General features: G+C 38.2%; 1 protein-coding gene across 1 annotated transcript; it reads left to right on the top strand.

The window, feature by feature from the left end:
• Positions 1 to 23,434, top strand: LOC139717742 (4-hydroxyphenylpyruvate dioxygenase-like). The gene is made up of 13 exons (XM_071629250.1): positions 1 to 39; positions 135 to 161; positions 333 to 395; positions 9,858 to 9,962; positions 10,435 to 10,486; positions 11,614 to 11,696; positions 13,587 to 13,676; positions 14,531 to 14,634; positions 19,295 to 19,372; positions 20,212 to 20,374; positions 20,751 to 20,939; positions 21,638 to 21,760; positions 23,211 to 23,434. The coding sequence occupies exons 1-13, from the start codon at positions 37 to 39 to the stop codon at positions 23,283 to 23,285; spliced, it is 1,155 nt and encodes a 384-aa protein (XP_071485351.1). The 5' UTR covers positions 1 to 36; the 3' UTR covers positions 23,286 to 23,434.
• Positions 23,435 to 23,528: the final 94 nt, after the last annotated feature.

Raw genomic sequence — 23,528 nt, 5'->3', positions numbered from 1 at the left:
CTCCGAGGAATCAGTGGCTGACGTACTGCGAAAGAAATGGTAAATAAATGACATTTTGCACCGGTTCCTGTGTTTTTGAAGTAGTGATGAATACTGTATTCATAACACTTTTCTTTCTTCTCTTTCCCTCACAGACTACCTACGAGAACAAGGGTCCCAAGGTGAGTTAATAACAGATTCTTTTACCCGCCGAGCTTCGTTTTCGTTCATTCTCTCTCTCGTCGTGCTGCATGTTTTGTACCGGTGTAGTGTAGTATTGCGCCGCTGACACGAAGAACACTACACAGCCAACCTTTTCTTGAATTCACCGTTTTGCATGGTTCTCGTTACAGCCGGATGCCGGCAGATTCGTTGCTTTCCATCACGTGAGCTTCTGGGTTGGAAATGCTCTACAGGTGAGTGATTTTGTATCATAAACATACATACGGATCGTACGTAATTTTCACCCAAGAGTCAAGACCCCTCACGTTTGTCTGTGATATATCGATACAAATGTTCATAAAAACAGGGGTTGTACGATGGTGGTTTGCTCATACAGCGCACACAGTACATACCGGCGAGCACGCAATGCGACTCCATCCTGTAATACTACGTAGACACCACAGTGTGACGGGGCCCAGGAAGTACGCAGCGCTGATTGGTCGCTATGGGTGGTGTGTCTGGGGGCTTGGCAAAGACCCATGTGTGGTTTATCACTGTACTGCATACTGGGCAGTGCTTAGAGTGGGATTTTTGCCTAAGTCTTGTGTTGAAATGGTTAAATTTTACTTTTCTTTTTCACGCACATCATCATGCACTAGTACGTAGTAGGTACTTAACCCCAGTACCTGTCTGTACTAGTAGTAGTAGCTAGCTGTCTATTTCTCAGTTGCTACACATACAATTAGACTAGACTAAGCTTGTTCTATACTATAGCAATGTAGCTATGTAGGGGCCCAGGCCCATATAGAGCGGGACTAGTACTAATAGTACTAGGGCCAGGGCAGAGAATTATTCTATGCAATATGGACAGGTGTGAACAGGTATGACTGATTTTAAAGTAAAACGATACATGTGTTGCCAATTGGTAAGCTACACCTGTATGAACCAAAATTATTGCCATAAATTATTATCACCAAGTGATTGCAGACGTCAGACAGTAATTTCATGTAGGATATCTTGCAGTAGGTTGCTGATTTTTTCTTTTTTTCCCCCATTCTTTTGTGTTTGTGTTCCCTGTGGTATGCAGGTCCATCAGGGTATAGTTTACCAACCTTGGTGATACACACGGTGTACACTTCAGTTGCATGGCAGTGGATATTTCTAGGTTGATCTCTCCTCTATTCCCTCATTTGGAGTGACAAATAAAGGGAGAGAAAAATAGAAAAACCAAGAACAAACGAACCTGTGACAACGTGCCAAGGAGAAATTGCTGCCATTTGCCCCACAGTTCAGAAGTGTCATAAACTATAAAAGCTGTTATTTTTGCATACAAATATTTTCGTGAATTACATGGTAAGAGGTCACAGATATTTTTGTGAATTACATGGTAAGAGGTCACAGATGTTTTTGCAAGATGTTGTTTTCACAATTTGACACTGAGGCTATCGTATGTGCACCACTGCCTCTCTGTTCACTCCATTTCCGCATGTTAAATTTGCAGCCCAACTCATCTGTGATTTACCTGTACCTGTGATGCAAATAATGGGATCTGAGCTTTACCTTACATCATATAAATCCATGTGTATGTACATGTACAACTGTATTTATTTGGGTGATGTGAACAAAAGACTCGCATACAGACCTTTGGTTCACAGACACATACATGTAGATCGTAAGACTTAAAAGCAGCACTTTCCTAGAAAAAGAAGGTACATGTATTGCTATTCATCTAATGGTAAACCTAGCAGAGTATAATTTTTATGCCTCCGCAACGAAGTGGCCGGAGGCATTATGTTTTCGGGTCGTCCGTCCATCCCGTTTTGTTTTTGTCGATATCTCAAGAACCGTGTGGTGGTTTTACATCAAACTTGGTATGAGGGTATATCCTTGGGGGATAATACTTTGTGTGGATTTTAGGGTCACTGGGTCAAAGGTCAAAGGTCACAGGTTATTTTGTGGAAAAAAAAATTTGAAATTTCATGATGTTTTTCTCCATATCTCGCAAATGGTTCAAGGTATCTTCATTGAACTTAGTATATATGCTTGTACCGATGGGCAGTGATTATCTAGGGAAGTTGGGGGTCATGGGTCAAAGGTCAAGGGGGTCAAAGGTCAAGGTCAACTCCTCAAAATATCACTACTTTTTAAAATGCAATATGCCTGAAGGTTTTTTTTTTTTTTTTAACTTGATGTATGGCATGTATTACCCAATATATTTTTTGGGGGAAGTTTCTTGCCAAAAGGTCAAAGGTCAAAAGGTAAAAGGTCAAGTAAAAGTGCTAAATTGCACTTTTTCCTCCATATCTCAAAAGTAACTGAAGGTATCATCATGAAACTTACATATTTATGCATGTTCAACCTGACAGTGATTCTCTTTGGAACTGTGAGGTCAAAGGTCAAAGGCCAGGTTTAGATAATGCTATTTTCCCATTTGATACTGAAATTATACTTTTTCTCAATACCTTGAAAATTACTCAATGCATAAACTTATAGTGGGGTGGCTTAGTGAAATTATCGTGACACGGCGGACAAAAGCATGATTTTTTTCACCAAAGGTACTTCATGATGTACCTTCTCCAAAAATAGGGTGCTCCAAGAAAATTGATGCTGGGAAGGAGGTCAGAGGTCAAAGGTCAATGACCTTTATTTGTGAAATAGGTTTTTTGGCTATTTCTCAGGTCAGGAATATCCAATCTGGATAAAACTTGGCAGGAAGAATATTGAGAACAAGTAAAATATTTTGATTGAATTTGGAGTGAATTTTCCAAAGGTCAAAGGTCAATGAACTTTTTCTAAAAATCATGTTTTTGTTTATTTCTCCAGGTAGGAAGATTCAATTTTCACAAAATTTGATATGAACGTTGTATAGAAGGTACCAAGAGTATAAACCAGGGGTCAAATATAATTGTTGATTTGTGCATTGCCATGGCAACCCAAAACTAGGGTCTTTAATTGAAGTTAGTTACAGGAGGCTATTTTCCAGTTTGGAAGAGATTCCATTTGAATAGGTACAACTGATCGACGGGATGTATAGAGGTTTGAAATACTTTTCATTAGTGTTAAGTGGTATGTTGCCATGGCAACTACTTCAATTATAGATTTTGGTTAAACTTAAAGGATTTTGAATTTGGAGAGATTTCCATCAGGGTTGGTATAATTGATCAACAAAAAAGTCGCCAGACAAAGATTTGTCACCTTTATAGCATGTGGGTTGAGTGAATGCAGCAACAATAGTAGAACACATCAGTGAGAGTTTGAGGAAAATTGGACAATCCGTTCTAAAGTTATGAATTTTTGAAGTTTCTGCTCATGCAGTCGAGGCTGGATGAGAAGACTACTATACCTTGTAATGTCACATGTGTACAACGATATAAAGAATGAATAAAGAAAATTCAACATAAATTATTTTCGCTTACAAAAGGATACTCGACTTCTCTTTCAGAAGGCAGGGGGAATAATATTACCCTTGACATACGTCAGTAGCAAGTCAAAGAAACTATGTGAACTTTATTCAAAAAGTATGGTTTTGTGAAATTCTCATTTTATTTTCCTTAGAATGTGCGCATGTGACATCATACACTGTGGTAGTCTTTTCATCCAGCCGCGACTGTGCAGATACCTTAAAAAATCATATCTTTTGAATGGATTGTACGATTTTTTCCAAGCTTTCTGTGATGTGTCCTACTAATATTGTTGTATTCACTGAATCCACGTGTGCATGAAGGTGGACTTGTCCTTTAAGGACAGATTCTGAAAGAGCAGACTGTAAGCTTTAAAATGATGTATCACACAATTCAAAGGGATTCCCCTAACCTATCTAAATAATAATACCGGTACTGGAAAGAAAGCACACACTCTGGATAAGTATGAACTGAGAAAAGAGGCTGCATTGTCTATTTTAGCGTTTAATCTTTACCAAGCTGTCTCATGTCATTATGTTCATCTTTTCTTCCCCCCTCCATTTTTAGCTCACCTGAGCCAAAGGCTCAAGTGAGCTATTGCGATCGCCCTTCGTCCGGCGTCCGTCGTGCGTCGTGCGTCGTGCGTCGTGCGTCGTGCGTCGTCCGTCGTCCGTCGTGCGTCGTCCGTCGTCCGTCGTGCGTCGTGCGTAAACTTTTTACATTTTCATCTTCTTCTTGAAAACCCCATGACCGATTTTCATCAAACTTGGCAGGTAGCATCCCTAGGGGGTTAGGAACTCAATTTGTTAAAATGGGCACCATGCCCCACCCAGGGGGCCCCCAGGGGGGCCCAAACCCCCCAAAATTAAGGAATCTGTAAAAATCTTCTTCTCTAGAACCAGAAGTGATAGAGCTAAGTTAATACTATGAGTTAGTACATTGATGACTGTAGTTTCAAGTTTGTTCATGGCAGAATCAGGGGTGCCCCCCTTGGGACCCAGGGGAGGGGGGTGGGGAAGGGTTCTAATGGGGCCTATTAAATTGTACATTTTCATCTTCTTCTTGAGAACTCCATGACCCATTTTCACCAAACTTGGCAGGTAGCATCCCTAGGGGGTTAGGAACTCCATTTGTTAAAATGGGCACCATGACCCACCCAGGGGGCCCCCAGGGGGCCCAAACCCCCCAAAATTAAGGAATCCGCAAAAATCTTCTTCTCTAGAACCAGAAGTGATAGAGCTAGGTTAATACTATGAGTTAGCACATTGATGACTGTAGTTTCAAGTTTGTTCATGGCAGAATCAGGGGTGCCCCCCTTGGGACCCAGGGGGGGGGGGGGGGGGGGTGAGGAGGGGTCCTAATGGGGCCTAAATTGTACATTTTTATCTTCTTCTTGAGAACCCCCTGACCCATTTTCACCAAACTTGGCAGGTAGCATCCCTAGGGGGTTAGGATCTCAATTTGTTAAAATGGGCACCATGCCCCGCCCAGGGGGCCCCCAGGGGGCCCAAACCCCCCAAATGAAGGAATCTTTAAGAATCTTCTCTAGAATCAGAAGTTATAGAGCTGAGATAATACTATGAGTGAGTACATTAATGACTGTAGTTTCAAGTTTGTTCATAGGAGATCCAGGGGTGCCCCTCTTGGGGGTAGGGGGGGGGGGTGGTTGGAAGGGTCCAAATGGGGGCCTGAATTGTACATTTTCATCTTCTTCCTGAAAACCTCATGATGGATTTTTGTCAAACTTGGCAGGTAGCATCCCTAGGTGGTCAGGATCTCAATTTATCAAACTGGGCACCATGCCCCACCCAGAGGGCCCCAGGGGGCCCCAATTCCCCCAAATTAAGGAATCTTGAAAAAATTGGGCCCTTATTGTACATTTTCATCTTCCACTTGAGAATGCCTCGTCAAATTTTGGTAGAGCTGTGAATAATTTAGATTAGTGACTGCGTAAAAGGTGAACTTGCGATACTCAGGTGAGCGCTAGACCCGCGGGTCTCTTGTTCATTTGAGTTTGTCATTATTGATTTTTTATGATAAGAACGATGCCACAAGGCATTGTTTCTTAAAAATGCTTCAACTGCTCCTTCAGGTCCAAAATCTACATCAATATATATAATTTTCCTGATCTCCTCAACATTTTCCAAAAATAAAGCATACACCTTTTATGCATTGAGTCCTCCTTTTTGTGGATAATTACAGGCCAAAACCCAAAATTAGTGCTTGAAAATTATTCTTAAGTGTGAGTTACGGATAGAAAGAACCTCTGTAAAAAAATGAATCTGTATAATCAATGTTAAGTATTGTTAATAACACAAAATATGAACAATATTTCTATGATAACATGTTTCCAGACTAAACCGTCCGAATTTATGCTTTAATGAGAAAAATATTGATATCTCTTTATATGTTTGCTTTGATTGCAAAAACTGTATATGGTAGGATGTCTTGTGATACAACAGGGGGGGGCATTTCATGAAGTACACTGTAGTTTGGTCAGATATTTTTCTGACAAACTGTTACAAACTACAGAAATCCTTGCATCTGATTGGCAGAGAGCAAATTTGTCCGACAACTTGTCGGACAAAATGCTTCATGAAATGCCCCCAGACCTACACATATTATGCATAAAATGTGATATCCTGAACATTTTTTTCAAGTCACTCTCCCAAAAGTGTATATATAGGACTTTAAGTTTTTCTTTTGTTTGTTCCTGGCAGATTACTAGTACACAAATGCTCCAATCCATGATGACCTAACGGAAATTAAGGAAATCAAAATGAATATACTGAAAACCAAAACTACAGATACTAATAACTTACTTCATTCTTCTCTCCCCACCCCACCCCTTCTTTTTGGTTTCTTGATATACTAGTAGATCTAGCTGACTTTGATAATTGTCATTATGTAACATCATCTTCAATTGACAATGCGATAAAACTTAACAATCATTTCATTATGCTGCTGGACTAATAGGGTTAGTTGAACTATATTGTTTTTAATGTACTATACTTTTTCCTCCTATCAATCACATGTATTTTGGGTGGAATGTATTTTGACATAAAGCATCATAGAATCAACCGCCTTTGGGGTCGGGAATTTTGTCATATTATATTGTGATTTAGATTCTGCTCTATGCCGATTTTGTTTTATTTCTATCAACTTTTTAAACTTCCCCATAGACTTTGTTCACCAGCCAACTACATCCCACCCTCTTTGGATAATGTGAACCAATCAAACATTGCTTTTACTTTTTAATAACATGTCTATACATAGCTATCAGAACAAAAATATTCAAGCCGCTTTAAGTCTTTATGAGTGAAATTACAAATATCAATATATTTTTAAAAATATTCAAATTGTCTAAATTCAACTTCATCGATGAAAACAAACTTTTAACCTTTTTAAACATTTGAATAACCCCCATAAGAAATAAGAAACATATAGAGAGGGGAAGTGCGGACTATAAAAATTGCTTATGGGAACCAGGTAATCCCTGCGCTAAACCTATGGAATTCACACAATCTTGGAGGAAACGGGTTAAATTTGTTAGGAAATAGGGCAATACCCCAAACCTTAAGTTCTCAATGGAATATGCAGCTCTTCTACTGGTAAACTAGTAGTTCTGGGAGAGAAAATGAGCTGTGACATAGTCCTACACCTGGCTCAGTCATTGCCCAAGATTTAAAGTATCTGAGCCAGAGTCACATGTCACTCTTTGCCATTTCTCTACAGGAGGTAGACAGTACTAAAAAGATCCTTTACCAGAAATTATATCAAATTATTTAATGAAAAGGTGCTTAAGAAAACTGGACTATTCCAACACACCTCCTTCAGGTCTGCAACACAGACTAACCACCTGTTACCAGAGGAAAACCAGTATTACTGTAAACATGCACATAATATGTCGTATTATGGGTCTGAATTTTAAGACTAGCAACCATGTACATTGCATTGCATTGTACAGAAACCTGGCGAATGCCCTGTGTATAGTCTTTGAATTCAGACATTATTGTTATGTACAAATTAAGGGCATTTTCTCATTTTTTCTGTTAGCGGATTTCTTGGAGCACCCCCTAATTTTGATCCTCATATATATACAAATGTCTGAGGAAAAAATGACACTTTTGTCCGGCGTGTCACGATTATCAGTATATTTGTCACTAAGCCACCCCACTATTATAAAAGGGTCAAAAGTCAAGTAAAAATCATCAGTTCCCCAAATACTTGCACTCTGACATTTTAATCATTCATCCAATTGAACCTAGTTCTAGGAAAGTGAACATTCAGCACATTTGTGTCAAACCTGTCATTTTAATATTTTGCCACTTGTGTGAAACTGTCATCACACATTGTCAAGACATTGTACTATAGACCTATTAGGAGAACCATGCATTATGGCGGAGGCATATCAGTAGCCGTAGCGATATATCTAGTTTATACAATATATTTGCCTGTGCATGTGTGGGTGTGTGTGTGTGCTATAACCATTCATTATAGTACTTATAGATATTTCGTATTTATATTAATCAAGACACCGTCTTTGCAATGCCTTTGTCAGTTTTTTATATATTATACAGTATATCTAAAAAAAATTACAATCGGATTTTGCGTTGATAACACCCAATATGATCAAACCGTCTAAATGCTACTTCAGGGTCTTAAAACATCTTAGATATATTTTGCAGAAAACCCCATTCAATTTGGTTAAGCGGTTACAAGGAAATGTGGATTGTTGTAAAGCATGTCATGAGTCTGATTCTTCCCAGTTTAGCACTTGGATGCTCTTGGAACTGCATGTGTAAACACCATAGACAGAGCTTGGAGGGAAAGGATTCCCGACATGCTGTTCAAAAACCCTCATTTCTCTTTTACCACTGAAGCAAATTGAATGGGGTTTTCTGTAAGATGTGGGCAATGAGTTATAGTTTCATACCCTGAAATTGTGTTTGAATTGATTCACTATTTTTAAAGTTATCATTGTGGAGAGTACTGTTATAAAATATGGGGGGACATACGGTATATTATAATTGTATGTACAATGTATTGGGTTTTTTTCTTCTTCTTCTTTTTTATGCCAGTGGAGGGCGAATTCCTGTATAACATGTATTCATTTAAACAGACAATAAAGTAGGCCTACCTTGTCTCTTGTATACAATATGTGGTATCTTTTCTATTAAGTAGCTGATCCTCAGACAGGTTCCTACAGATAAGGAATAAAGATTGTCTGTGTCTTAATGATCTGCACTTGATTAATTTTTTTTTTGTGTGTGTGTTTTAACCTTTTTAGGGAGGAGGTAAACATATACCAGTTTGGGGGACCCTTTGGCACATGAGCAGAAAAAGGGTCACTTGTACCAACACATCATGTACATGTACTAGATTTTTTTTTTTAACTTAATGAGTATGATGTAATGATTGAAAAATTCAAGTAGTCCTTATATGGTGCTTGCTGGCACAGCCATCTGACATTTAAAGTTGTATATTGGCAATATTAACAGAAAAAATGATTGTTGATACATTCAGTGCAAAATCACAAAATAATGCTTCCCCAAGTGTAAATTTATCGACCATGTCCTTTGTCCTTTGTTTGAACATGAGTGATGAATTCCATAGATTGTTACATCAGGCAAGCCTACAGTGTCTGCATAATTTCGCTTTTCAAACGAGTGATGAGCCTAACCAACTGAGAAAAAGAGAGGTCACTTGTACGCATGTGCACCATGAGTAATGGTAACTCCCAACTGACTTTATTGCTTGTAAATTTGCATGACTCACATAGTGAGCTGTAGGTAGCCACCATTAAAAGACAAAGCATAACAAAACAAAAAACAGAAAACAAATGACAACTACAAACAAAACCAGACCAAACTTTAAAAAAAATGTTTGATTTGATTGCCAACAGGAAACTGGGATGAATATCAGAGACAAAGTTTTGCCAGAATGATTAATTGTAATGATGAATGTTGACAGAAATATTGCAGCCAAAATAATGAATGCAGGCAACATAAATTCTTTCCAGAGTGGTGATGTTTCTAGATGCAAACTTTGGTGATCACATAATTGTCTTCTTTATCAATTTGCAATGTTCTTCATTTTCCAGGGGCAGATTAGCCAGCCAAATTTCTCTCTCTCTCCCTCTCTGTCTATCTGTCTCTCTCTCTCTGTGTCTTCAAGCCTTACAGAGCTCTTTTTAAAGTTCACAAAGGTTTATTTCTAGGTTCACAAGCTCAGTCCATTTAATGACTACCAGTAAATATCAAGTCTTCCTGTTTATGGTTATTGATATGACTTATGTGTCTGATCTCACCACAGGCGGCCACGTTCTACTGTGTTCGAATGGGCTTCCAGCCCTATGCTTACAGAGGCTTGCAGACTGGGAGTAGGGAAGTCTGCACTCATGTTGTGCGTCAAGGAAAGGTACAGATGCACCTGATTTTTGCTCCCAAGCCACTTTGCATGGATGCAAATCTATGGATTAAAAAAATAATAATAATAAAAGTTGCTTTGTTCCACCCATTACCACTGGATCCCTCATTTTGATAAAGAGGCCATGAGGCTTGCTTCAGTGAAAAACATGCAATTCATCATCCATAGAGCCTTTTGAAATTACTTTATGTGACAGTTAGGTTAATGGAGAGACATTTGATTGCCTTCAGACATTTCGTTTTTCATTTGCTTCTATATCTTTAAGCACGACTTGATGCTGTTGTGATTAAAAGGAAAATGTTTAAAGTGATTAGCTGAAGATTGTCTGATAACTGCAGTTATAAGCACATCGGTTGTATAATGTGCAATAAGAATTAGAAGATCAAGAAAAGTCCTCAAAAGCAGAAATGAAAAGTTTGATGATGGCACATTTACAAAATTACTCTTTTTCTTCCAACACCAGGCCATGTTTGCCTTTCATTCTCCACTCAACCCCTCTGGAGCTGTCTCTGAAGGTAGACACTTAAAGTTGTTGTTTTCATATTGCTCTGTGTGTGGGGGTGTGTGGGTGGGTGTGTTTGATAAAATCTTGGCTACCCAGGGTAGCCTCTTCAGTGTAATCATTGTCTGTGTATTGCCCCCTGCTGTTGTCATTGTCAATAGAGATAGATACAATAGATAGATATACACTGTAGATAGAAAGGTAAATAGAGAGATAAAGAGAGGGATGGGGGGGGGGGGGGGGGAGAAAGAAAGAATATGCATATTATATGTCTTGTGCATCAGGCATGAGAGCTCATTGAAAAAAACAACAACAAACAACAAAAAACCCTCATAGTATGGATGTCCTTTATCAAAACACCTGTGGTTTTTAAGTAGATTAAAAACACTAGAGATCACAAAAAAAAAGTTAAAAATCATATCAGCTTATTGTGCTAGTGTTCATTGAACACATGATTTCAGATGCAATGCTCTTGTACAATTTATGTATTACAGTGTATGTAATCATTTGTTTACATCAAGTATTTTTTTCAAACTACAACACCCCAAGATTATTCTGAATGTTTAAGTACACACAAAGCAGTGTACATTTGTATTTAACTTGTTTGTATCAGTGTGTACCTATGTCAGTGATAAATACGTCTGTTGAGAATGAGAAGGGCGTTAAGTGGTCGTGAACACTATGGGTTTAGTTGCAACTTAACGCCCTTATCATTCTCAGCCGACGAATATCATTTTCTTTATCAAAGTTCAATAGACATATGACAAACAAAGGTTTATACTACAAAAGTATGTTAAACATCCTGTTTGGATCATACTAATTTCGTGGACATTTGCTTTATTTTACAATTACCAAGCCAATACACCAATAGGAATTTGAATTACCTCAAAATGACTTAGATTTTAAAAAAAAAAATGAAAAAGAGAAAAACATAATTATCTAATCAAACATCCATTTATGTGCTTTTACATGAAAAGTACCTGTGATTTAAAAAAAAACAAACAAACAAAAATCAAATGCATTTGGAAGAAAATAAATTGTGCTTTATGCCTCTCTTTGTACCCCCTCCATCCCTCCTTTGTGTATCATCCAATACTGAAAAATATTGATAGTCTGTTGTGGCTTTTTTTCTTCCACCAGAGATGGGTCGTCATCTACAGGTCCATGGGGATGGTGTGAAGGATATTGCCTTTGAAGTGGAAAATCTGGCTGCCATTGTCGAAGTATGTGGACTTTTGTTGTTTTCTCATGTCTTTATTTTTTCATGACAATGTGGCTTGATTTACCATATTAGATTTTGTGTTTTATGCTTTGTTAGGTTGACTTGATTAGGCACTTTAGGTTGATTCTGTCTCTGTGGGGTAAAGGAAATACACAGCATGATTACCAGCATTGCACACTAGTATCCTATTACCATACATGTTGAAGCAACTGATTTGTTTAAGTCAGGAGAGGGGATAAATAAATTTACTGCTTTGATAAGTTTGCAGTACCAGATAGTGTACATAGAATCACCATCAGAAGATCAAAAGCACAGCAGAAAAGCTGGAGTTGAAAGTTGTCAGCTAGCAAGTGTTTGTGTATAGTTTTCATACCATTTTGATGCACTGTGTAAAATGTCCTATCAAACTTACACTTTAACTTTGGTGTACTGTATGATAGTGTATGTTCATGTGTGGGAGTGTTTGGGTACATTTGGTTAAAGCATCTCATCACAAAAGGAATCGTCTCTTCTTGTCAATTTTTTTTTTACACAGATTTATTGCAATTGCCCTCAAATCTTTCATTCAGTGTCTAAGTATGTTACCCTTTATACACCATGGTCTGCCACTTGTTAATATCAAAGCTCTTGAAGCAGTACAGTGTATTTACTACAGTGTTTAGGTAATTTTGGAAGCAGCTGCATTTATTGCTTAATCAAAGTACTTCTTTCCATCACACAAATGTGTATGATCAATCATATTGATGGCACAGAAGGGGGATATAAATTATGTATCAGAATTACTGGTACCTTTCTGTCATACAGTTTGTAAATATGTAATTCTTAGTACCGATCGCATGGCAGTGAATGATACATGTACAATTGTATGTACTATGCACACCAAAAATCATGCGGTTTGCATATGATTGTGAACAAATATCAACAACTGGCAAACAAACATTGACACACACACATACACACATATTAGCTCACATGTATGCAAATGTGCATATCTATGGCAAGAATTCATTAAGCTATCTTAAATACCATAAGGTTCTAACCTGTTGTAAGTTAACAGAGGTTACTTACAGTTGTACACTGTAATTGCAGTGGATGAATTTTTATGTGTACACTTCACTTCTCTGACTGCCGTGAATTTTTAGTCTGCAACATCTGAACTCTTTCTCAAGACTGGTGCTATCTTACAGCTGTCAGTGAATATCTAACAATACAAGCCTTTATTTGTCTTCCAAAAAATTTGTGTAGTTATCTTTGGCAGACTGCTGTTGTTTATTTAGCCGTGGAAAGTTTCCTTATGGTCTCTGCTTTCTTTCTTTCTTCACTCCTGGATTTACATTTGTACCTCTGCCATGGAGATTTTGTTTTTCTATTTTCTGCCAATGCTTCTCTGTTTGCATGTAAATCTATTGGCAATTTCATGCAAATTATAATCAGATTTAGTTAACATTCATAGGAGAGGTTGGAAATCTTCCAAGGCACAAGTGTTTAGGTTTTGGCAGTAACCTCTGACCTGGATCGTCGTCTGAATCCAGGAATGTTTTGAAGGATTTTTTTCGTGACATGATAGAGATTTAAACAGCTCTCAAATGTACCTAATCAAAATATGACCAGGATGCTTAATCAGAGAATAGAGGGCAACCTCAATGAGTCTTCATGACACTGCTAACTTTGATGCAGATATTGACAATATGCTTGAGCTCATGGTCCAGAAGAGTTAAATTGTGAGATATGTGAAAAACTTGGCAATAAAGTTGCAGCATAACATTGGGGAGGGGGGGGGGGGGCATTGGACAAAGCTGCCTCGAAGGGAGTCTGTTCTCTTGAAGCACTGTCAGCTGTGGCATTGTGACAGTGAGTCTAAACTGTGTTCACCTGTCTGCTTCCCATGTAGAAAGCCAAGGAGAGGGGTGCAAAGGTACTCAAGGAACCCTGGGAGGAGGAAGATGAGACAGGAGCAGTCTTGTATGCCCAGATCAACACGGTGAGATGTATTCAAATTAATGAAATTATTGCATTGAGTTGTTTTTGAATTGTTACTGATTGACAAAGTGCCATTACATTGATGTGAAAAAATAATCTAAAAAAATAGCACTGAAGTAATCAGTGTTTTAATTGTAGCCATGGTGAAAAAACATAGACTTACATACTCAGACTTCATTCAAACCAACAACCTCTTCCTACTCGATGGACAGGTGTCTTATCCACTGGACGAGCAAGCTTCTCCCTGACAGCCAGTGCTGGTTCTAATCTTTATACCACGCAGTGGTTACTCACTAATTATTCAAATCAAAGAATGCCTGTGAGCTTTGCAGTCGCGTACTGTGACTACCTTCTCTCTGTTAAAGGTTTTAAAGTGCCAGTGCAATTGAGATGGATACCAATTCATTTATTTTTTATGTTAATCTATTTTGTTAGCTGTGTCTTAAATATTGAAATGACATGATTTGGTGAGATTATTCCAAGGCTTGTACAGTGAGGGTCAGCTATTTGGAATTTTACACCGTAGTCTACTATTTTCCGTGGGGTATGATATCTTTCCTTATGTACATCCTGATAAGTAGTGAGTTGAAATCAACTTACCCACATCAAAACAAATGAATTCACAAGTAAGGAGTTTTGTTATTGATATCAAATATTTTCTCAGGGGAGAATATGGATATTTTGTTTGGTGTTGAGTGTCTTCAAGTGTCGAGCCACTGGGAGGCCATTGTCCTACTATATGATGCCTTTAATACATCCATCCTATTTCATGTCTATGTTTGCATCTCATTTTGGTGAATGTGACTGACTTTGCCATTCCCCCCCCCCCCCCAAATTTATATCTTATCCCGACAGTATGGGGAGACAGTGCACACTTTCATAGAGAGAAAGGGTTTCAATGGCCTCTTTCTGCCTGGTTACAAGCAGCCTCTATACCAAGACCCTCTGCTAAAAACACTGTGAGTATCTGTCACTCTGTTTTGTTTTTTGGATACATTTCTAGATATGAAAAGTTTTAATGCAAAACAAGCTAACTCCATTCTTGTTAGGTTGAGATATCTGTGATTTAAGCTGCTAAAACACAAAGAAAATAATCAAATAATATGGGATATTTTTAATCATAACTTGTAGAATATTCCTTGTTACACTGTATGTTACAAGTGAGGTTTCATTGGAACAGTTCTATTTTGTTCTATCTGAAGATGGACACACTTTGAAATGTTTGAAAATGGCGCTTAGCCCATTTTACCATGAAACTCTTCATATGTATCAGATCCTAATGACAGGCATCAGAACCAAAAGTGTCTGAGAATTTGTGTGCATACATGTGTATTTGTGTGTGTGTATTGTGTGTATGAGAGTGTGAGTGTATCTGTGGATCATCATGTGGCGTGGGCTGCTGATGCATACATTGTATTTTGGTTAAGCTCTGCAAACATTTTGTAAAGGTCCCGTCACGCTAGAGCGAATGCCCAATGAATGCCCAAAGAATTCAGAAAATATGAAGATACTTTTCACATCCGTTGCTAATACTAGAATAGTTTGTAACATGTTTAACATTCTTTGTATTCATTAGCTATTTATAGGGATTCACGGAGATACAGTGGAGATTTTGGACTTGTTCAAAATTAAAAATTGGCTCCTTCGTATCTGTGCAAATCCCTATGAATAGCGAACGAATATAAAGAACATAAAACTTGCTAAGAACTATTCTAGTATTAATATTCATGAAATTCCTGACATTCTAATATTAGCAATGGATGCAATATATCCTCAAATTTTTTAATTCGTTTTTGCATTCGTTTGGCATTCACACCTGTATGACAGGGCCTTAAACAGCAAGGACATGTGGGAAAATGCATACCTCTATGAATATTGTTGAATTATAATTACTACTTGAGAATAGCAAGTAGCCTACGTGTAGGTTGTCATGCATATCATAACGGGGGGGGGGGGGGGGGGGGGGGAGAGACACACCTACACACACACAAACAAACACACACTCACACACAGTATGCACAGACACAAAGCAGTAAATGTATTGCTTGGATGACTTGGAATTCCCTACTCTTACTTCAATGTCTTCTGCCATTGCTGTTTGTGAAAGTGACTGGTACATACCAGTATTTTTTTTCTTTCAGAATGGATAGAATGCTGGTATATGCAGGATTATTGTCAATACAGTGACCCACCTTACATATATGTAAGGGGAACAGGGTAACCTGCGTATGACATATAATCAATCTCTCTGCGATATTCATGACAAGACATGTGAAATTAAGCAGCTGTACAGTTGAAATAGTTTCATTGTGTATTGCCATTTCATGCATCTTTTCATTACTACTATCATTTTGCTGGCAGTCTGTGATAGTTTTATCAGGGAGGTGGTTCTCTTCCCACCCCCCTAGTTTTATAGCCCTCTTTGTCTCATGACCACAACTATGTTGGGGCTTTGGTAGAAAATTTTTGGGCTTACCAAGTATGTAGAAAATCTTAGGTCTTTTGCACACTCAAAAGAAAACAATCACACACACACACACAAAAAAGCCCTACCTCAACAACTGCTGAATAGTGTTTGCTCGAGCATGAAACTGTGCAAAGGATTTGACTTCTCGTAATGTTTGGAATGTGCATATCAATATTCATGATATCCTCAAGGTATTTTCAGCAGGGGCATGAATGAAAATTGACTCTTGTAGTTGGACCAGAGAGGTGTTAGAAAAGGAGAGACAACTCTTTGTAATGATGGCCGGCCCCCTTGTGATCTCAGCCGCAATGCGCGTGTTCGTTACAAAAACTGGCACACACGTCACTCATGATGCAATCTATAGGGCTGTGTTGTTAAATTTCAATAAATCGCTTTATTTTATTTCATATGAATTGATTATGTGAGTTTATGCATAAAATTAGAATTTGGCTGGAAATCATTAAATAAAGCCCCCAAACTTCAAATTTTTTTGCTTGAGGACTGTTTGGTGAATTCTGATTTAATTTAGGTCAAAAAAATTGGTATCAATTTTGATTTCTTATGTATTTTATTGTTTTTATAATTTCTTATGTATTTTGTTGTTTTTTTATTTTATGTTTTTTATTGTTTTTTCAATGGGAATCATTGGCAACACTATTTCAATCATAAGAAACATAAAATCAATTGTTTTTAATCACTAAAAGTAAAAATGATACAATTACGAATTTCAGATGGAAACCTGATTTGCATTGGTTTTGTACACAAAATCACGTTTTTGAGCAATTTTCAGTCTGACATGCACTTACATAATGTTGCGTAACTTCGAAATCGTGTACCTGGATGTCGCAAATTTGGTCTTAAAAGTTGCGCAAGGCTTCAAGGTAAATAGTCATGAATTGCCATGTGGATGCGTTCTCGCTTTGCGGAGATGTCGCGCGAAGTGTCAAGGGGGGCCATTATGGCCTCCTCCCCCCCGGTAAGTTAGGGTTAAGCAATAAGTGTTACATAGCCACATGACCAAAACAGCCCCATTTTGGTAAATAGTAAATTAAATACCTTGGTAGATAGCTTTAGGATATTGAAATAGTCACAACTTTATCATATTTTCCTTCAATTTTGCTCAAACTGCTATTGATCTCATGCATCAGAATCACAACATTCATGTAAGGAATGGCTTTTACCAGGTACGGGCGTTTGGACTGTAAACATATATGATTTCCATGTACAATCAGAAGAAACAAAATGAATGTAAAGTAATTTGATTTGATGAAAAACAAAGTCTATTGAAACTGTTCAGTGTAAAAGATATTAGTTCCCTGGTACATAGAAGCATATGAGTTGTTATTACTTTACTACTCATACATACTTACAGAATATGAATATATACACAAATCATATATTGTATGAACTAAACATGCATAAAGAAGTAAGTGCAGATTGAAGAAGAAGAAGAAAAACAGTGACAGAAAGGGGATTAAGCTTGTTAAAGGCGATGCATGAGTACAAAAATTTCCTTGTGGTAGGCTCTCCCTGGAATGCATGAATGATCTGCACACAGCATAGGAGCCAGTGGAAACCATGGAAGCCATCTCCTACATTGTACTGTATACAACAACATTATCTAGCAAGGGCAGTTTGTGGTCAGTGAAGTGGCTTGATAACAGGGAGGTGGGAACAGCACCTCCCTGCTTGATAATCACAGCAGGTGACTGCTGTATGACCCTGAGTGCCATGTCACACATGACTGCAAACTGTTCATTTTCTCAACATAGGTGCATAGATAGATTCAAGCATCATAATATTCAAAAGAGTATTTTATGAGCGAACTCTCCACCACGTAATGGCTTTTATAGCATACTGTCAGCGAGACATCACAAATGTGCTGGTATCATTTTTTTTCCCCTTTCTAAACTGCCTTTGTGCAATCATGGTCTGATGTTTAATACCAGTGTAAAGTCTAAACATACATGTATAGTTTTTGTTTTTTGATGCAAAGTCAACTAATCTGGAATAAGTATGCACCCCCTTATGCATTACAAAAGTAGTCATAAATGCTTTGAATGGACCTTACCAAGGATATAAATCCATGAACCGTGTATTCTTATCCACTGTTCTTAACGTTCAGTATCACAAATGCAAATATGTAGGTGTGGGCCTTTGGACTTGAAAATATCCTGTCTGTCTATCAACTCATGGGAAGAAAGAAATGATAATTTATTGCCAATTGATGCAATCAGGAATGAAGTGAGACCACTGAAACTGCAGGGCGATAGTGATGTAGTCCTTCATTATGTAGACATTCATTCAGCATTGTTGTTTTCACATTTTACGAACACATAATCTGTCACAGTTTTTACACCACACACACATTTAGATTGTTACATGAATCAGACAAACTGAAATCTTCAAACATGGCCACGCAAACGAAAATAGACACCACTTGACAATGATTATGTGCAGCTGTGGGAAGATATATGCCTTTAACAAAAACAAAAGCTGTTAAACAAATGTACCAGGTAACTGAGGTTAAAGGCATAATTTACCATTTGCAGATGAAACAAAAACCCAGCATTAGTGCTTTAGAATAGTTCTAAAATGTGAGTTATGGATAGAAACAACCACTGTAAAAATTTGAATCCGTATAATCGATGTTAAATATTGTTAAATACACAGAATGTGAACAATAATTATAATAAAAGTGTTTCCAGACAAAACTGTCTACAGTTACGGTTTATTGAGAAAAATGATATCTCCGTATATTTTAGGCTTAAATTGCAAAATTTTATTAGGGATGTTTTGTGATACAACAGACCTACACATAGATGCATCAAATGTAATATCTTGAAAATTTTTTAAATCACTGCTCTCAAAGGTAAACAGAACCTTTAAGGTAACATCGGAATGTCACTCAGTGAATGGCAGTACCAAGCAGGATGATGGTCACACTGGCAATTTCATGCAGAACTTTACTGCTCGAGCATTTCAGCCAGAGACAACACGCGTGGCAGTGATAGAGGGAGACGGGAATATTGGAATAGAATGGTGATATGTTGACATATTTGCAGAGGGAAGCTGTAGTACTTTTTGAGTGCCAGGTCAAAGGTCAGCCTGTAGTGATGGGTTTATCACTAGTCTCTGTCACTCTCTTTCAGTCCTGCCTCTAACATCGAATGCATCGATCACATCGTTGGCAACCAGCCTGACCTGGAGATGGACAATGTCGTTGACTGGTAAGCTGCCAAACCACAAAAAAAAATACATGAATGAATAAAATAAGTAATTAGATGGATAGATAGATAGATAGACATATAGATAGATTGATAGATAGATAAACAGATAAATAGATAAATTAATGAATGAATGAATAAGTAAATAGATACACTGTAAAAAGTAGAATAAATAGATAAGATGGATAAAGAAATGAATAAATAAACAAACAAATGAATAAATGAATAGATAAATAGATAGATAAGTAAATGAATTCAATCATGAAATGATGAAAAAACTGCCAAAGTCAAGCAAATATGTGGTGCTATGGTGTGAAAAAAAAAAACTTCTTCCATTGTAGGATTTTCATTATGATTGTACTTGTACTGTTTTGCAAAATTTTTTGATGGTGCGGTGCACATAATAAATACACTAGTAATCATCGTGTTAACCTGGGGTATTGTAGGATTGCCTTCTGATTGGAAGCCTGTGTTGTAGCAACAACCTCCCAGAGGAACAAGAAGACTTCAAAATTCTTTCCCTCGGTCAGAATAATTGATCTCATGTATTCCGTTGCATGTTTTCTTTGGTGGGAGTACTGTGGTTTAGTGGACAAGGCTCTAGATTTAACATACAGCAGGTGTGAGTTCAAATCAAACCTGGTGCTAGCATTCTTGGACAAAGCTTTATTTACCCACTATGATGCTCTTCACACAGATATCAAACGTGACTGACAATGCTTGTGCCATAAAAATTTCAGAGCCATCTTGAAGAGCATCACTAACAGTGAATACACTTTTAAGGACAAGTGAGATAATACTATCAGAATTATTTTTCACACAATGTCTCCAACCTCTTTCAGGTATGTGCAGAACCTGATGTTCCATCGATTTTGGTCCGTGGACGATTCCCAGATCCACACATCGTACAGTGCCCTCAGATCAGTCGTCGTCACAAACTTTGAAGAGACCATCAAGTTGCCGATCAACGAACCAGCCAATGGCAAACGGAAGAGCCAGATACAGGTAAAATTCTTGCCAGCCACTCTTTTCTGCTCTCAAGTTTGTCCTTATACCTCACTCTCTGCAGTTTTTCATTGTTACATAATGTGATCATTTACCCTAACCCCTTTCCCGTGACATAACAAGGATAGTGATCTTAAAAACAGTCAGTGGTATGACTGCCTCAAACACAAAAAGATCCTGCGTCAAATCTCAGTCGGACAAGCTGACATAAATATTTCAGTTTGGTTTTATTTTTTAACTCTGCCGCATCTCCTGAATTTGGAGGATCCACCATATGCCATATGTACAGAGTAGGTTTGACCAATTTTTGCAAGGTTGATTTTACTTGCATACAAATGTTCATGTGTGATGAAATGAATCTTGGTTGCCCTACCAGGAATACGTGGATTATTACGGCACCGCTGGAGTGCAGCACATTGCCCTACACACATCAGACATCATCAATGCCATCAAGGCGCTGAAGGAGCGTGGGATGCAGTTCCTCACCATCCCCAACACCTACTACACCAACCTGAGGGAACGGCTCAAGTCCTCCAAGGTCCAAGTTACCGAAAGCCTGGATGTGGTGAGTTGCTCACAGCTCTAGGGGGTTTCTCTTTAAATAGCATACACAGCAGTGGATCTGACCAGTGCTTTGCATACCATGCTGTATACACCACGCTGTGTATACCATACACTTGTACTTTCTACACCATGCTGTGTACACCATGCTGGTTACACCATGCTGTGTACACCATGCTGTGTACACCATGCTACGTACACCATGCTGTGTATACCATGCTATGTACACCACTCTGTTTACACCATGCTTTGTACACCTTGCTATGTACACCATGCTGTGTTACACCATGCTGTGTTACACCATGCTGTGTTCACCATGCTGCTTGTACTACTGGTAATTATAAATTGCTCTATGCCATGGATACCAATGTACATGTGCTGCAAGTACCACATTTAAAAACAAAGGCTGGTGAGTGAATGCAGTTTCTTATTTTATGGACACATGGTGTAGGATACATTGTTATAGGAACTCTGCTCATCTTTATCAGTGCCTATTTTAAAAAAGAAACAATGTTCAAATTTCAGGGGATTTGTGTTGTTTTTTGAGGTTTTGACAATATCATTATGGTAAGCAGTGATCAGTGATAAAGAAACGTGCTGTTTAAACATCAGTATATTACCTTTTATTATTCTTGAAATCATTATTATCATCGTCGTCATTATAAACTCTTGATTGTCTCCCACACACACACATACACACAGCTGCAAAAGCTGCACATTCTGGTGGACTATGATGACAATGGCTACCTGCTCCAGATCTTCACCAAACCTGTCCAGGATCGTCCCACTGTCTTCCTGGAAGTGATCCAGCGCAAGAACCATCAGGTAATAATGAGCCCTGTCTTCTATACCCACTGATCTCTGTGGGAGGTATCTGGATATCTCGTAGGCCCATTCATGCTGTACAAACACAAGTGAAGCTGCCATGCCACCATGTCACCAGGCACACTCTGTTGGGATTTGCACACATTTTCAAACAGAGACTGTGACCAAGATCATGTGATGTCGTGAGCTCCATACACGTATGTATGGATGATGTTCGTGGTAAGATGGTGGCGCAGTGGCTTCAAAGCGATTGGCTAATGAGATATCTTGATACCTCCTGTAGAAATCAGTAGTCAAACCCCTACGTCTGTGTGCTGAGAGTCAACAATGAATTGACCTCTGATGAGCTCTGCTCTGCAACAGGCTGCAGTGATATTCAAATTAATGATTCATCTGTCCTGTTGTTGTTGTTTTTTTCTAGTGCAACTGAATGACAGATTTATTTACGTCGATGAAGGGTAATTAGTCAGTCAGTTGCAATGATATTGTCTGCAGTGAAAAAAAAAGAAGGAAATGAAACTTGTCACAACAGATTACGTATGTGTAAAGTGCCATCAAAAGGAATTAGTCATTCCAACTCAACCTAGAAGAAAGGTCTAATATTGACTAATTCGCAGCAGGTAAATGAGAAAATCAAGTGAGATACCACTCCTTGTTCAAAATCACCTTGTAGAGCAAACAGAAATTAATATTATGTTAGACAAACACCAAAGAAACTTAACAAATGTTACAATTTCAATGCATATTCACACAGAATATATGAGATCAATTCTTTTGACTGAGGGAGAAGAATTTTGAAGTATTCTTGTTCCTCTGAGAGGTTGTTGCTACAACACAGGCTTCCAATCATGAAGTAATCCTGCACTTCCCCAGGTTAACATGTTGATTATCATTGCTCCTTAATTATGTGCGACGCACGATCAGAATATTTTGCAAAACAATACAAGCACAACCATGATCGAAATCCTACAATGGAGCAACGTTTTATCACATCAGAGCACCATGTCTTTGCTTGAGTTTGGCAGATTTTTTTATCATTTTATTATTGTATTTATTTCCTCATTTATTTGTTTGGGTAATTTATTCCTTTATCTACATTGTATTTACTTATTTACCTCTTTATCCATCTCTCTCTCTATCTATCTATCTATCTATCTATCTATCTATCTATCTATCTATGTATCTATCTATGTATCTGTCTATCTATATATCTATCTATCCACCTATCTACGTATCTATCTATCTAGTTATATATCTTATTCATTCATGTATTTTTTTGTGGTTTGGCAGCTTACCAGTCAACGACATTGTCCATCTCCATCTGTCATTGTGTTACGGCTGTTTATCTAGGTAGATTTTTCCTTCCTTGAAGGTTGGGGGGGAATGCATAAATTCTATAATATTCTGTGTTAATGTTGTTTTATGAATCTGGCTGTGTTTCCAATGCTAGGGATTTGGTGCTGGGAACTTCAAGTCCCTGTTTGAAGCCATCGAGCAAGACCAAGATGAGAGAGGCAACCTGTAGGGAGAAGGGCGCCCCCAACCAGCCGAGGGATGCCAATCTCCAACACCTCTGTCATCACAGCGAGATGGTGGCGTGAGGTGTTGTCACGGCACTACACACAGCATGATATTACTGTGCTCTCCCGTTTCCCCTTCCATTTTGTTCTTCACCTCTTCCCCTCTCACTTTTGGGTGTTTAGCTTCACTAATGGCTGCCACACTCAGATTGGCTGTATCATTGAATCCCATTTAGTGTGTGTGTGTG

This window comes from Diadema antillarum, unplaced genomic scaffold (genome assembly GCF_040938485.1).
Source record: "Diadema antillarum isolate AM-2024a unplaced genomic scaffold, OU_Dant_1.0 scf00000008, whole genome shotgun sequence".
Lineage (NCBI taxonomy): Eukaryota > Metazoa > Echinodermata > Echinoidea > Diadematoida > Diadematidae > Diadema > Diadema antillarum.
The sequence above is the reverse complement of the archived record's forward strand: the minus strand, read 5'-3'. Positions and strand labels throughout refer to the sequence as shown.

Excerpts from the sequence above, each read along its gene's own strand:
- LOC139717742 (XM_071629250.1), top strand. Across the intron at positions 10,487-11,613 it reads CTCTGGAGCTGTCTCTGAAG|AGATGGGTCGTCATCTACAG; the intron begins GTAGACACTTAA and ends TTCTTCCACCAG. Across the intron at positions 21,761-23,210 it reads TCCAGCGCAAGAACCATCAG|GGATTTGGTGCTGGGAACTT; the intron begins GTAATAATGAGC and ends TTCCAATGCTAG.